We start from the raw sequence: 16,476 nt of genomic DNA on the forward strand, positions 1-16,476 counted from the left end.
GAAAGGGAATGGGCTTGGGAGTCAGAGGTCGTGGGTTCTAATTCCAGCTCCGCCACTTATCAGTTGTGTGACTTTGGGTGAGTCACTTCACTTCTCTGTGCTTCACTGACCACCTCTGTAAATGGGGATTATGTCTGTGAGTCCCACGCGGGATAACCTGATTGCCCCACTTACCCCAGCGGTTAGAACAGTGCTCGCTTAAGAAATATCATTATTATTATTGATAATGATTATTGAGCCTCCCTGGAAGCTTCAGCCATTCAGACCAGGAGTTGGGGGCCGCTGTTCCAGTGAGAACACCCCTCCCTGGAACCACTGATTGTTCACACCAGGAGTGGGGAGCTATTCCGGCAAGAATTCCCCTCCCTGGAAGCTTTGGCCTTTCAGACCAGGGGCCAGTAGGCTGTTCCGGTAAGAACGCCTCTTCCCGGAAACTTCAGCTATTCAGTTCAGGGATGGAGGGGCTGTTCCGGTGAGAACACACCTCCCTGGAAGCTTCGGCTACTCGGACCAGGGGTCGGGGGCTGTTCCGGCATAAACTCCCCTCCCTGGAAGGTTCAGCCATTCAGACTCGGGGCTGGGGCGGTGGCTGTTTGGGCGAGAATGCCCCTTTCTGAAATCTTTGACCATTTGGACCAGGGGTGGGGGGCTGTTCTGGCCAGGAGGCCCCTCCCCGAGCCTTGGCCATTGGGACAGGGGGTGGGCGATGGGGAGGAGAAGGAAGCGGGGAGTGGGGGCAGACGAGGGGGCCCTGGGGCCTCACCTGATGAGTGCGTTGGAGGAGGCGTCGGCATCGGAACAGTTAGCCAGCAGGACGTCGGTGCCCGCCAGAGCGTCCTCGGAGATGCTGGCAGTGAACAGGGCGCGGGAGAAGGTGGGAGTATTGTCATTTTCATCCTCCACAGTCACGATCACGGTGGCAGTGCCCGTCAGCGCCGGGGACCCTGGGTGGGGGACAGAACAGGCCGGTCCACAGACGTCACACACAAACACACTCTACACTGGCAGCTCCCCTCTAAACTGGAAGCTCGTGGTGGGCAGGGAGTAATGTCTGTACTGTGGTTCTATCGTCCTCTTCCAAGCACTTAGTACAGTGCTGTACACACGGTAAGTGCTCAGTAAATATGACTGACTGGCAACTGACTCTTACACACTATACTGGCAGCTCCTCTGTAGCCTGGAAGCTCACTGTGAACAGGGAATGTGTCTGTTCCATGGACCCATTAGGCTCTCCATTTACCCAGACTGTAAGCTCCCTGAGGGCAGGGAAACAGCATGGCTTAGTGGAAAGAGCACGGGCTTGGGAGTCAGAGGTCGTGGGTTCTAATACTGGCCCCGCTGTGTATTAGCTGTGTGACTTTGGCCTAGTCACTTAACTTCTCTGTGCTTCTGTTACCTCATCTGTAAAATGGGGATTAAGACTGTGAGCCCCACGTGGGACAGTCTGATTACCTTGTATCTACCCAAGTGCTTAGAACAGTGCTTGACACATAATAAGTGCTTAACAAATACCATTATTATTATTATTATTACTATACTCTGAGTAGATGGACACAATTAATCAATATTTATTGTGCACCAAGTATTTGCAAAGCACTATACTAAGCATTTAGTAAAAGATACTAAGAAGTCACGATCCCTGACCTCAAATAGCTAGTAGTATTTTTTTGTTTTGTTTCATTTTTCTGGTATTTGTTCATTCATTCATTCATTCAATTGTATCTATTGAGGGCTTACTTTGTGCAGAGCACTGTACTAAGCACTTGGGAAGTACAAATCGTCAACATATTGAGACATTCCCTACCCGACAACGGGCTCACAATCTAGAAACAAGGGGCTCACAGTCCAGAAAGTTAAGCGCCGACTATGGGCCCGGCAGCCTGGCTCAGAGGAAAGAGCCCGGGCTTTGGAGTCAAAGGTCATGTGTTCAAATCCTAACTCCGCCAGTTGTCAGCTGTGTGACTTTGGGCAAGTCACTTAACTTCTCTGTGCTTCAACTACCTCACCTGTAAAATGGGGATTGAGACTGTGAGCCCCCCGTGGGACAACCTGATCACCTTGTAACCCCCCCAGCGCTTAGAACAGTGCTTTACACATAGTAAGTGCTTAATAAATGCCATTATTATTATTACTAAGCTCTGAGTTAGAGAGAAGCTAATCAGGTTGGACACAGTCCATGTCCCACATGGCGCTCACAGTCTTAATCCCCATTTGGAGCAGCAGTTTGGCATTTTCAGATAAAGCCCAGGCCTGGGACTCAGAAGGTTGTGGGTTCTAATCCAGGATCCGCCACTTGTCTGCTGTGTGACCTTGGGCAAGTCACTTCACTTCTCTGGGCCTCAGTTCTCTCATCTGTAAAATGGGGATTGAGACTGTGAGCCCCACATGGGACAAGAACTGTGTGCAACCCAATTTGCTCGTATCCACCCCGGCACTTAGTACAGTGCCTGGCCCAAAGTAAGCACTTAACAAATACCAGAATTATTATTATTATTTGACAGAAGAGGGCACTGAGGCGCAGAGAAGTGAAGAGACCTGCCTGAAGTCACACAGCAGACAAGTGGCGGAGCCAGGATTAGAACCCGGGTCCTTCTGACTCCCAGGCTCCGGTTGTAAGCCACGCTGCTTTTTGAGCTGTTCAGTCGAGCCCATTCTGTTCAACGCCAAGGGAGGAATTTTCAGAGCGAGAGGAGGATGCCAAAGGATTTCTGTTGGCTGAAAAATTGCTGGTGGAGTGTTTATTGTACCTCCATTAAGTGAAACAGAAAGGGCTCTCGCTCACATTTATTACATTTGTCAGCGAACATAAAACTAGCAAAGCTGGTTTAATTGCTTCATTCACCTGGCAGTCAAAGGAGAACACGGTTCTCTGTCGTGAAGTTTCCCAACTAAGGATTTTACTCAGCTTCGACATACTGAAATACCATTAATGAATTCAACACGCTAAACTAGAAATCTGCCTTTACGTAAAAACGGAGAATTTAGGCTTGAAAGCCTCCTCCTAACCAGAACAAAAGCTGAAATTAGTTTTGACGCCCACCGAAGGGGACTTGATAATGGAATGAAATTTAAGCATATCTAATTTACGGTGTTTGGTGTTAGTTGCACGGATATTTGGAAAATCAATCAATCAATCAATCGGTAAAGTTTAATGAACGTTTTCTTTGTGTTGAGCTCCATCCTAAGCATTCAGGAGAAGCAATTGAAGTTGGTGGGCACAACTTCTTTTCTCAAGGAGCTTCCAGTCTACCTGTGAGCACAGCACTGTACTAAGCACTTTAGGAGAGTCCAAAGCAGTAGTTAGTAAACACGATCCCTATTCGCAAGGAGCTTACACTCTGCTGTGTGTAAAGTACTGTGCTGAGCGCTTGGGAGAGTACAGTAGAGTCGGTAGTTACAATCCCAGCCCTCAGCGTGCTTTCCATCTAGCTGAGACAGGTGCTAAAATAAATTGCAGGTAGGAGGAAAAGATGTAAAATGACCTGCCCAGGGTCACTCAGCAGGTCAGTGGCAGAGCCAGGATGAGAACACAGGTTTCCTGACTCCCAGCTTTGTGTCCCTTCCCGCTCACTCATCCCCTGGATATTTCTTAGTCCAAAATGACATTATTTCTCCAGGAACGCCATCAGTTTCCCCTTTGACATAGGTAACTGAGCAACGCTTTCTACCCAGAATGAGAAATCTGAAGAAATAAACATGAAAGGATGCAGAGCACAAGGACAGTTGAGGCACAGTCCTGGCTCTTGGACGTATCCGGATTCTGTGTTCCGAGCTATGTAAGGACTTTAAAATGCACGTGTCATATTTGTGGTTAAATGAAAAAAGCTCGCTCTCGGGACCAAATGCCAGATTCCAGAATTTTGCTTCAGTAGCAGTTCTCCATTCAGGCTGAGTGTCTTACTTTCTTGGAGGAAACCACATGGGTTTTTTTTTTGTCGTCCCCGTCCCCCCCCACCCTATACCCCTCTCGGGGGCTGAGAAAAGATCGCTGTCGGGAAGGAACAGAGGGGCCGGTCGGAGGGGTGAGGAGGGGTTTAGGACTGACATCTGAGAGGAGTCTCAGAGGCTGCTGAGGGGGAGAGTGTTCACGCCACTGGTCTGGTGGATAGAGCCTTCTGGGTATCCTTGGTCAAGTCACTTCTCTGTGCCTCAGTAACCTCATCTGTAAAATGGGGATTAAGACTGTGAGCCCCATGTGGGACAGGGACTGTGTATTGATGGATTAACTTCATTTCTGCTCCAGCGCTTAAAACAGTGCCTGGCATATAATATGCGCTTAACAAATACCATAAAAGCAACAACAACAAAAACCAACAGACATTTTGGACAATCATTGTATTTATTGAGCACTTATTGTGCACAGAGCATTGAACTGAGCACTTAGGAGAGTAGACTTTAGACACTGTAGACTGTCTAGACTGTGAGCTCATTATGGGCAGAGAATGTCTCTGTTTATTGTTGTATTGTCATCTTTCAAGTGCTTAGTGCTCTTCGCAGAGTAAGTGCTCAGTAAATTAATTAATTCATTCACTCAATTGCTTTTACTGAGCGCGTACTGTGTGTACAGCACTGTACTAAGCACTTGGGAGAGGACAATATAACAATAAGCAGACACATTCCCTGCCCACAACAAGCTTACAGTCTAGAAGCAGGGAGACAGACAGCAAGGCAAATAAATACAATACAGATATGGGCATAAGTGCTGTGGAGCTGGGAAGGGGGAAGAACAAAGGGAGCAAGTCAGAGTGACACAGAAGGGAGTGGGAGAAGAGGAAAGGGGGCTTAGTCAGGGAAGGCCTCTTGGAGGCGGTGGGCCTTTAATTAGGCATTGAAAGAGGGGCGAGTCATTGTCAGATTTGAGGAAGAAGGACATTCCAGGCTAGGCAGGATGTGGGCGAGGGGTCAGCGGTGAGATAGACGAGATCGAAGCACAGAGAGAAGATTGGCATCAGGGGAGCAAAGTGTGTGGGCTGGGATGGAGTAGGAGAGTAGCAAGGTGAGGCAGGAGGGGGAAATGTAATTGAATGCCTTAAAGCCAATGGTGAGTTTTTGTTGGATGCGGAGGTTGATGGGTTCTTGAGGAGAGGGGAAACATGGACTGAATGTTTTTGTAGAAAAATAACCGGAGCAGCAGAGTGATGTATGGACTGGAGTAGGGAGAGACAGGAGGCTGGGAGGTCAGCCCGGAGGCTGATGCAGTAATCAAAGTGCGATAGAATAAGTGCATGGTTTACCATGGTGGCAGTTTGGATGAAGAGGAAAGGACAGATTTTACCTATGTGGTGAAGGCTGAACCGACAGATTTTGGTGACGGATTGAATGTGTGGGTTAAAATGGGAGAGAGGGGTCAAGGATATTGCCAAGGTTACAGGCTATGAGACAGGAAGGATGGTTGTGCCATCTACAGTGATGGCAAAGTCAGGGGGAGGACAGGGTTTGGGTGGAAAGATAAAGAATTCTTCATCGGACATGTTAAGTCTGAGATGACGGGAGGACATCTAAGTAGAGATGTCTTGATGGCGGGAGGAAACACAAGACTGCCGTGAGGGAGAGAGATCAGAGCTGGAGTTGGAGATTTGGTAATCATCCGCATAGAGGTGGGAGTTGAGCCTCGAGAACGAATGAGCTCTCCAAGGGAGTGGGTGTAGACGGGGAAGAGAAGGGGACCCAGAACTGAGGCTTGGGGGGCCCCCACAGCTAGGGGTTGGGAGGGAGAGGTGGAGCCGGTGAAAGAGACAGAGAATGAGTGCCCAGAGAGATAGAAGGAGAACCACAGTAGGCATAGAGAAGCATCGTGGTTCAGTGGAAAGAGCATGGGCTTTGGAGTCAGAGGTCATGGGTTCAAATCCCGGCTCTGCCAATTCTCAGCTGTGTGCCTTTGGGCAAGTTACTTCACTTCTCTGTGCCTCAGTTACCTCATCTGTAAAATGGGGATTTAGACTGTGAGCCCCCCATAGGACAACCTGATCACCTTGTAACCTCCCCAGAGCTTAGAACAGTGCTTTGCACATAGTAAGTGCTTAATAAATGCTATCATTATTATAAGGGCAGGGAACACTTCTAACTGTTGTCTTCTCTCAAGTGGTTAGTACAGTGCTGGGCACACAGTAGGCACTGAACAAATACGATTGATTTATTGCTGATTTTTTGCTTTATTTATTGCTTTCCCTCCAAGATCATAAGCTTCTTAACAGCAGGGATCAGGCCTACTAACTCTGTCATCCTCTCCCAAATGCTCAGTCCAGTGCTCGGCACACAGAAGGTGCTCAATCAGTACCCTCGATCGATTCACTGATTGCTAGCCCCCAAGTTATAAAAGGAAAGAATCAATTGTATCTGAAGATTTTATTCTTGGGAAACAATCAGTAAAGAATTTCAGCAGCCAGGCTTTGTGGGCTTTTTAGAACATCTCCTACTATGCAAACAGAAGTCCAACAATTTCAAGGTAAAACAGCTCCTTTGGGAGAACTGCCGAGAAAGCAGTACACATAAAAAAAGAAAAAAAATGTCCTTTTTATACTCCTCTGATTGTTCACTGTGCCTGGTTTTACTCTGGGTTTTGTCGGTCACATATTTTATGGCTTTGGAAAGCACTTAAGCTGTTTTTGTTTTGATGGTATTTGTTGAGCACTTACTATGTGTCAGGCACTGTTCTAAGCGCTCGGGTACATACAGGATAATCAGGTTGGGCACAGTTCAAGTCCCACATGGGGCTAACAGTCTTAATCCCCATTTTCCGCGTGAGGAAACTGAGACCCAGAGATGTGAAGCAACGTGCCCAAGATCACAGAGCAGACAAGAGGCAGAACCGGGATTAGAACCCAGGCTCTATCCGCTAGAACACGCTGATTTTTCTGAATTGTTCGTCAGCCTCGGAAATGAAAAGTAGGCCTAAAAGCAGCGGCTCGGGTTCCCTCCTGTGCAGCCAAATCGAAAACCTGACTAACAACCACCACCTCCTCAATCCTCCCCAAGTCCCTCGACGTGTTTTTATGATCCCAGCTAAACTTCCAAACTCGATTCCAGGTAAAAATGAGTTCAGACCACCACCCAGTGCCTAATTTCAGTCAGCAGACGGAAAACAAAGCATGTCGAATAACCGTGACTGGGGGAGGTGGATTGCACTGACAGATGACAATAGTCCCTTTGTGTCCAAGTCAGACTTTAAGCAGCACAGAAGGAAAACGAAACGGCCCTGGAGAACTCGGATAACTGGAGGGGGAAGACAATTACTGCAATGGGAATAGACCAGGAACCCTCTCGCCGAGCAGAAATTCGGCTCGATTGCTTTCTGCTCTTCGGGTGCGAGTTCTGGAAGCATTTGATTTATAGACTTGCTGACACCTTGAGGGCGAGGCGGAGGAAAATAAAAACGTCGACCGCAAGATGGAAACCACCATCCCTCCTCCTCACACATTCCCCCCACAAGTAACATTCCGGGTGATGTAGGTTTTCTTCGCGTCTTTAACGGGGACGGGGGTGGGATGGTGGTTTTGAGGCTCCGCTCTTGGTTGTGACCCGGGTTGATTCGGGGAATGCCGAGGGGAGGTGTAGCAGAGAATTAGAAGTCGGGCAGCGAAAGATGAAGAGAACCCAGCTCGGGACTAAAATCGGACCCGCGGAGATGCTTGTTGTGATGTCTTGAGGGAGAAACCAAGATGCTCTTTGCCTAGATATTAAGCTCCTTGAGGGCAGGGGTCTTGCTTACTGCTAATTCCCTTAATCGTAAGACCCTCCGGGGCAAGCCCCTCTAAACTGTAAGCTCTGATGTGTGTATATATATATTCATATTATTATTAGCAATCATTTATATTGATGCTATTGATGCCTCTTTACTTGTTTTGATGTCTGTCTTCCCCCTTCTAGCCTTTTAGACTATGAACCCATTGTGGGTGGGGATTGTCTCTCTTTGTCGCTGAATTGTACTTTCCAAGCGCTTAGTACAGTGCTCTACACGCAGTAATAAATATGGTTGAAGGAAGGAAGGAAGGAAGGAATAAGCTCATTGTGAGCAGGGAATGTGTCTGTTATATTCATTCGATCGTATTTATTGAGCTCTTGCTGCATGCAGAGCACTATTCTAAGCTTAGGAGAGGACGACAGAACAATATACAGACACATTCTCTGCCCGCAACGAGCTTACTATCTGAAGGATGGGCATATATTGTTATATTGTCCTCTCCCAAGCGATCAGTACAGTGCTGTGCACACAGTAGACCAGAAGCTCCCTCAGGGCAGGGATGGCGTCTGTTAACTCTATTACACTCTCTCAGAGCTCAGTCCAGTGCTCTGCACACAGTAAGCTTTCATCGACAATTACTTATCATGGGTTCCAGGTCCCGATTCAGTGTCTCCCAGACTGTGAAGAGCGCATTTGCAATTCCGTCATCCGGGGAGGGAAACTGGGGAAAACTAAGCGATAGATCTGACTCACCTCCATCCGTTGCCGTGACTATCAAAACGAATCTGTCCTTGGTCTCCCGATCCAAACTCCGTACTAGCCGAAGCTCTCCGCTGGAGGAGAGGGTGAAGGCCGTGTCTTCATTCCCCCCGGCTAGAGAATATGTCAGCTGGCTGTTTAGACCTTGGTCATCGTCTCTGGCTGCCACCTACGGAGAAGACCACCGGCACGGAGAGGTGAAGCGGTGTTGCCTAGTAGAAAGAACCTCGGGTCTAGGAGTCAGAGGATCTGGGTTCTAATAATAATAATTATTATTATTATGGTACTTAAGTGCTTACTATATGCCAAACACTGTTTGAAGCGCTGGGGTAGATACATGGTAAGCAGGTTGGACCCAGGCCCTGTCGCCCCCATGGGGCTCACAGTCTTCATCCCCATTTGACAGATGAGGGAACTGAGGCCCAGAGAAGTGAAGTGACTTGCCCAGGGTCACTCAGCAGGCAAGTGGCAGAGCCGGGATAAGAACCCAGATTCTTCTGACTCTTCTCTATTCATTAAGCTATGTTGCTTCTCTTTGGCCTGCTGTATGACCTTGGGCAAGTCGTTTCTCTGTGCCTCAGTTCCCCCATCTGTGAACTGGGGATGAAGACTGTGAGTGCTTATTGAGACAGGGACTTTGTCCAACACAATTACCTTGTATTTATCCAGTGCTTAGTACAGTGCCTGGCACGTAGTAAGCGCTTAACAAATACCATTAAAAAACAAAGCCATAGCGCTTTGTACTGTATTTTCCCAACACTTAGTACAGTGTTCTGCACACAGTAACTGTCCAATAAGTACAGTTGACTGATTGATAAGACAAAGGGGAGAAATAGTGTGGCCTATGGATAGAGCACAGGGCTGGGAGTCAGGAGACCTGGGTTCTAATCCTGACTTTGCCAGCTGTACCCTACCACTGGGATTGACAGAGGACAACCCAAGTTAATAACCTTAGGCAAGTCATTTCACTTCTCTAGGCCTCAGTTTCCTCTTCTCTAAAATGGGGATTTTGACCACCTTTTTGCTTTCCCCCTTAGACCGTAAGCCCCTTGTGGAACAGGAATTGTTTCTAGCCTGATTATCGTGCATCTACTCCAGCTCTTGGTACAGTGCTTAATAAATAGTAATTGCTTAACAAATCCCACAGTTACTATTATTATTATTAATGGGAGAGGAGTCAGAATCCCATCTGATTAGGAAGGGATTGACAGGTAGTATTGCTTTATTTTTCATGTTTTGCAACCTGCAGATCCAAAAAGAAATGTATCAGTCTTCAGATCCAACAACCTTTTAAACTCCTTAGGGGCAGGGATCATGTCTACCAACTCTATAGTCCTCTCCTAAGCGCTCAGTACAGTGCTCTGCACATAGTAGACTGTCAGCTCCTTGAGGGCAGGGATCAAATCTACTACCTCTATTGCCCTCTCCTAAGCGCTCAGTACAGTGTTCTGCACACAGTAGACGGGAAGTTCCTTAATGACAGGAATCATGTCAGGGAACCTGGGTTTTAATTTTACCTCTACAACTTGCCATTTGTGTGACCTCAGACAATTCACTTCATTTCTCTGTGCCTCAGTTTCCTCTTGTGTAAAATAAGGATTTACTGCCTGTTCTCCCTGCTTCATAGACTTTGAGTCCCATGTGGGCCAGGAACTTGTGTCTGACCTGATCATCTCATATCTACCCGTGCTTAAGACAGTTCTCTGTACATAGTAAGCACTTTCCAAATACCACAATTATTATTGGTGGTGGTAGTAGTGATTCTACTGTGGTCTCCCAAGCGCTCAGTCCAGTGCTCTGAAGCCAGTAGACTGTCATATCCTTGAGGGCAGGGATCGTATCTACTAACTCTATTGTGTTCTCCCAAGCGCTCACTACAGTGCCCAGCACAGAGTAAATACTCAAAATACACCAGTGGCTGATGGACTGACTGGGGAGTGGCGAAACAGGCAGGAAAAAAGAGCTTTTTCCTATAGCCCCACTTTCTAGCAGTGTGGCCTAGTGGCTAGAGCCCAGGCCTTGGAGTCAGAAGGTCCTGGGTTCTAATCCCGGCTTCGTCATTCACCTGCTGGGTGGCCTTAGGCAAGTCATTTCACTTCTCTGCTTCTCAGTTCCCTTATCTGTAAAATGGGGATGATAATAATAATAATAATGGCATTTATTAAGCACTTACTATGTGCAAAGCACTGTTCTAAGCGCTGGGGAGGTTACAAGGTGATCAGGTTTTCCCACGGGGGGCTCACAGTCTTAATCCCCATTTTCCAGATGAGGTAACTGAGGCCCAGAGAAGTTAAGTGACTTGCTCAAAGTTACACAGCTGACAATTGGCGGAGCCGGGGTTTGAATCCATGACCTCTGACACCAAAGCACATGCTCTTTCCACTGAGCCACGCTGCTTCTCAGCGTGTGAAGCGTATGAGCCCCATTTACCTAGGATCTTCCCCAGTGCTCAGGACAGTGTCTGGCATAAAGTAAGCAGTTAACAAATATCACAATCATCATTATCATTCTAATCCCCAAGGCCTTGATTTTCATTTAATAATGATAATAATAATAATAATAATAATAATAATGATAACCCTACTAATAATAATTGTGATAATGTAATACTTGCAATAATAATATTACTAATGATTGCAATAATACTAATAATAATTGTAAAGATAATTATTGTTATACTAATGATACCAATGATAATAATTATAATTACAATATTACTAATAATTGCAGTAATGATCATTAAAATCATAATTATTGCAATAATATTTCTACAGGTAATTGCAATAATTCATTGTCATATTTATTGAGCACTTGTGTGCAAAATACTGTTCTAAGCACTTGGGAGAGTACAGTAATGATAATACTAATAAAATTTGTGATGATGTCATTAATAATTTCAATAATGATGCTAATAATATATAATAATATTATAACATGATATATTAATAGCATAATAATATTAATAATGATTGTAATAGTAATAGCTGTAATACTAATATTAATAACAATAATAATAATAATGGTATTTGTTAAGCACTTAGTATAGAGAAGCAGCGTGGCTCAGTGGAAAGAGCCTGGGCTTTGGAGTTAGAGGTCAGGGGTTCAAATCCCAGCTCTGCCACTTGTCAGCTGTGTGACTTTGGGCAAGTCACTTAACTTCTCTGGGCCTCAGTTACTTCATCTGCAAAATGGGGATTAAGACTGTGAGCCCCCTGTGGGACAACCTGATCACCTTGTAACCTCCCCAGCGCTTAGAACAGTGCTTTGCACATAGTAAGTGCTTAATAAACGTTTTCATTTATTATTATATGCCAAGCACTGTTCTAAGCACTGAATAATGATTGTAATAGTAATAATAATCCCGGTAATGTTACTAATAATAATTGGAATAACAATAATCATAATTGTAACTATATTAACTACTGACAATTGGAATAAAATTAATAATAATGCTAATCATAATTGTAATGATAATACTAATCATAATAGCAGTTAAAATAATCACTACTCATAATTGGAATTACAGTAATCCTAATTGTAATAATATTGATCGTGCTAATTGTAATTATAATGATATCAATGATAATTGTAATTATGTAATATAGTAATGTGAACTGGGGTAATTATGTAATTACAGTAATAATTGTAATAATGATAGTGCTCATGATAATGGTAATAATAACACAACCAATGCTACTACTACTTATAATGATATCAATAATAGTACTAATCATAATTGTAATGATGATACTGCTCATGATAATGGTAATAATCACACGAGCAATGCTACTACTTATAATGATATGGATAACAGTAATCATAATGGTAATAATGATACCGCTCATGATAATGGTACTGATCACAAGACCAATGCCACTGCTTCTTATAATGATATTAATACTAATCATAATCGTAATAATGATACTGCTCATGATAATGGTAATAATCACAAGACCAATGCCACTGCTTCTTATAATGATATTAATACTAATCATAATCGTAATAATGATACTGCTCATGATAATGGTAATAACTACATGACCAATACTACTACTAATACTAATAATAATACTGATGAATGATGATGTGGGCCCGCCTCACCTGGAAGATGGTCCTAGGAGAGTCTCGCCCGTTCTCGGGCACGTCGAGGGAATAGGGCGACAGGTCGAAGACGGGCGTGAAGTCGTTGACGTCCCTGAGGAGGACGGTGACGAGGGCGGTGGCCGTGCGGGGGCTGCCCCCTCGGTCGGCGGCCTGGACGGTCAGCCGGTACTCAGCCTTCTCCTCCCGGTCCAGGGGCCCGCCCACCGACAAGACCCCGGTGACCGAGTCCAGGCGGAACTCGCGGTCGGCGGCCCCGGCCACGAGGGCGTAGCGCACCTCGCCGTTGGGCCCCTCGTCCCCGTCCGAGGCCGAGACCCTCAGCAGGTCCGTGCCGGCCAGGGCCCCCTCCTCCACCTCCACCTCGTAAGCCACCTGGGAGAAGACGGGGTCGTTGTCGTTGACGTCCAGCACGACCACCCGCACCTCGGCCGAGGCGGAGAGGGCCGGGCCGCCCTTGTCGGTGGCCACCACGGTCACGGCGAGCTCGGCAGCCTCCTCACGGTCTAGCAGGCCCACCAGCCGCACCTCGCCATCGACGGTGCCCACCCGGAAGGCCGGGGCCCTCTCCCCCGCCAGGCTGTACTCCACGTAGCTGTTGGGGCCGCTGTCCGCATCCGTGGCCTCGGCCCGGAAGACCACCGTGTCGGCCGGGGTGTTCTCGGGGACGTAGGTCAGGTTCGGGGAGACGAAGCGCGGCGGGTTGTCGTTGACGTCCAGCAGGACGACGGACACCTGGGCCGAGGCGGTGAGGCGGGGGGCCGGGGGTGGGGCCAGGTCATGGGCCTGGACCACCAGGTTGTAGAAGGACTGGCTCTCGCGGTCCAGGGCCTGCTGGGTGCGGAGGACCCCCTCCCGGTCGATGGAGAACTGGCCCAGGGGGTCTCCGGACGCTAGGCTGAAGACCAGCTGGGAGTTGAGGCCTGAGGGACGAAAAACAGCAGAAGCAGCAGGGCTTAGTGGGAAGAGCCTGGGCTTGGGAGTCAGAGGACGTGGGTTCTAATCCTGGCTCCGCCACTTGTCTTCCATGTGACCTTGGGCAAGTCACATAACTTCTCTTTGCCTCAGCTCATCTGGCAAATGGGGATTAAAAGTGTGAGCCCCTCGGGGGACAACCTGCTTACCCTGTAACTACCCCAGCACTTAGAACCTTGTTTGGCACATAGCACGCGCTTAACAAATACCAGAATTATTATTATTATTATTATTATTATTATTATTATTATTATTATTATTATTATTATCATCATCATCATTATTATTATCATTATTAAAATGTGGGCCGGTTGAGGCCTGAGCGGAAGGAGCCCGGGCTCTCGTTCTCGCTCTGTTTATTGTTATATCATACTCTCCCGAGCGCTCATTTTTTTCATTTCATCATCTGTCAAATGGGGATTAAAAGTGTAAGCCCCTCGTGGGACAAGCTGATTACCCTGTAACTACCCCAGCACTTAGAACAGTGTTTGGCACATAGCAAGCGCTTAACAAATACCAGAATTATTATTATTATTATTGTCATTATTAAAATGTGGGCCAGCTGAGGCCTGAACAGAAGGAGCCTGGGCTCTCGTTCTCGCTGTTTATTGTTATACTCTCCTGAGCACTCATTTTTTTCATTTCATCATCTGTCAAATGGGGATTAAAAGTGTGAGCCCGTTGTGGGACAACCTGATTACCCTGTAACTACCCCAGCACTTAGAACCGTGTTTGGCACATAGCAAGCGCTTAACAAATACTAGAATTATTATTATTATTATTATCATTATTATTATTATTATTATTATTATTATTAAAATGTGGGCTGGTTGAGGCCTGAGCGGAAGGAGCCCGGGCTCTCGTTCTCGCTCTGTTTATTGTTATATCATACTCTCCCAAGCACTCAGCGCAGTGCTCTGCACACGGTACTCATTCTGGCTCCGCCCCTTGTCTGCTGTGTGATTGTGGGCAAGTCGCTTCACTTCTCTGGGCCTCACTTACCTCATCTGTAAAATGGGGATTAAAAGTGTGAGCCCCAGTGGGACAACCTGATCACCCTGTATCTACCCCAGCACTTAGAACAGTGCTAGATACATAGTAAGTGCTTAATAATAATAATAATAATGGCATTTATTAAGCGCTTACTATACAAATACCATTATTATTATTATTATTGTTATTAAAACGGGGCATGGTTGAGGCCTGGATGGAAGGAGCCCAGGTTCTCGTTCTCGCTCTGTTTATTGTTGTATTGTACTTTCCAGAGCACTCAGCGTGGTGCTCTGCACGTGATACTCATTCTGCCTCCACCCCTTCTCTGCTGTGTGACCCTGGGCGAGTTGCTTCACTTCTGTGGGACTCAGTTACCTCAACTCGAAAATGGGGATGAAGACCAGGAGCCCCAAATGGGGCAGGGACTGTTTCCAACCCGATTAGTCTGATTTAGCCACTTGCTTCTGTGTGACCCTGGGTGAGTCACTTCACTTCTCTGGGCCTCAGTTCCCTCATCTGGAAAATGGGGATTAAGAGTGTGAGCCCCATGTGGGACAGGGACTGTGTCCAACCTGATTAACTTGGATCTACCCCAGCACTTAGAACAGTGTTTGACACATAGTAAGCGCTTTAAAAATACCATCATTATTACCGTTATTATTATTGTCTGGGTCTCAGTTTCCTTAACTGTAAAATGGTGAGTCAGTTCCTGTTCTCCCTCCTACGTAGATTGTGAGCCCCATGCAGGACAGGGACTGGATCCGACCTGATTACCTTGTATCTACCCCGGTGCTTAGAACGGTGTTTGACACATAGTAAGTGCTTAACAAATACCATAAAAAAAAACAGAGTGAGAGGAAGAAGTGAGTGAGGGGTGGTCATTCCAGCTCCACCACTGGCCTGCTGGAGGACTTCTCTGGGTCTCAGTTTCCTCAACTGTAAAATGGGGATTCAATCCCTGTTCTCCCTCCTACTTAGACTGTGACCCCCATGTGGGACAAGAACTGTGTCTGACCTAATTAACCCGTACCTACCCCCAGTGCTTAGAACAGTGTTTGACAGTGAGAACAGTGAACAGTGAGAAGCAGTGTGGCTCAGTGGAAAGAGAACTGGCTTTGGAGCCAGAGGTCACGGGCTCAAATCCCCGCTCTGCCACTTGTCAGCTGTGTGACTTTGGGCAAGTCACTTAACTTCTCTATGCCTCCGTTTCCTCATCTGTGAAATGGGGGTTAAGACTGTGAGCCCCCCTTGGGACAGCTGATCACCTTGTAACCTCCCCAGCGCTTAGAATAGTGCTTTGCACATAGTAAGCACTTAATAAATGTCATTATTATTATTATTAAATAGTAAGCGCTTAACTAATACCATAAGAGTGAGGGGGAAGCATTGTGGTCTAGTGGACAGAGCCCAGACCTGGGAGCCAGAGGACCTGGGTTCTCATCCTGGCTTCTCCCCTTGTCTGCTGTGGGACCTTGGACAAGTCACTAATTCCTCCATGGCTCAGTTTCCTCATCTGTACAGCTTCTTGAGGGACTTGTCTACACCATCTGCCTCAACTTCCTCTCCTCCAATTCTTACCTCCATCCCCTCCAATCTGACTTCCACCCCCTTCACTCCACAGAAACTGTTCTCTCTGGATTCTTCTTCTCACCAAATCTGATGGCCTTTACTCTACCCTAATCCTCCTCGACCTCCTAGCCTCCTTTGACACTGTCAACCATCCCCTTCTCCTAGAAACATTATCCAACCTCAGCCTCACAGGCACAGTCCTCTCCCGGTTCTCCTCCTATCTCTCTGGCTGCTCATTCTTAGCCTCTTTCATGGACTCCTCCTCTGCCTCCCACCCCCTAACTGAGGGGGCAGCCCTCAAGGCTCACTTCTGGGTCCCCTTCTATTTTCCACCTACACACCCTTGGAGAACTCATTCATTCCCATGGCTTCAACTACCATCGCTATGCGGATGAATC

The 16,476-nt window shown here is 46.8% G+C and overlaps 1 protein-coding gene across 1 annotated transcript in view; it reads right to left on the reverse strand.

Annotated features, from left to right (window-relative positions):
- FAT4 (FAT atypical cadherin 4) overlaps positions 1 to 16,476 on the reverse strand; it is a 153,067-nt gene that overhangs the window by 50,364 nt on the left and 86,227 nt on the right. The window contains 3 exon segments of the mRNA XM_038748420.1: positions 764 to 944; positions 8,435 to 8,609; positions 12,542 to 13,464. Of these exon segments, the coding sequence (XP_038604348.1) occupies positions 764 to 944; positions 8,435 to 8,609; positions 12,542 to 13,464 (1,279 nt within the window).

The sequence above is a fragment of the Tachyglossus aculeatus genome, chromosome 6 (assembly GCF_015852505.1).
Source record: "Tachyglossus aculeatus isolate mTacAcu1 chromosome 6, mTacAcu1.pri, whole genome shotgun sequence".
NCBI lineage: Eukaryota > Metazoa > Chordata > Mammalia > Monotremata > Tachyglossidae > Tachyglossus > Tachyglossus aculeatus.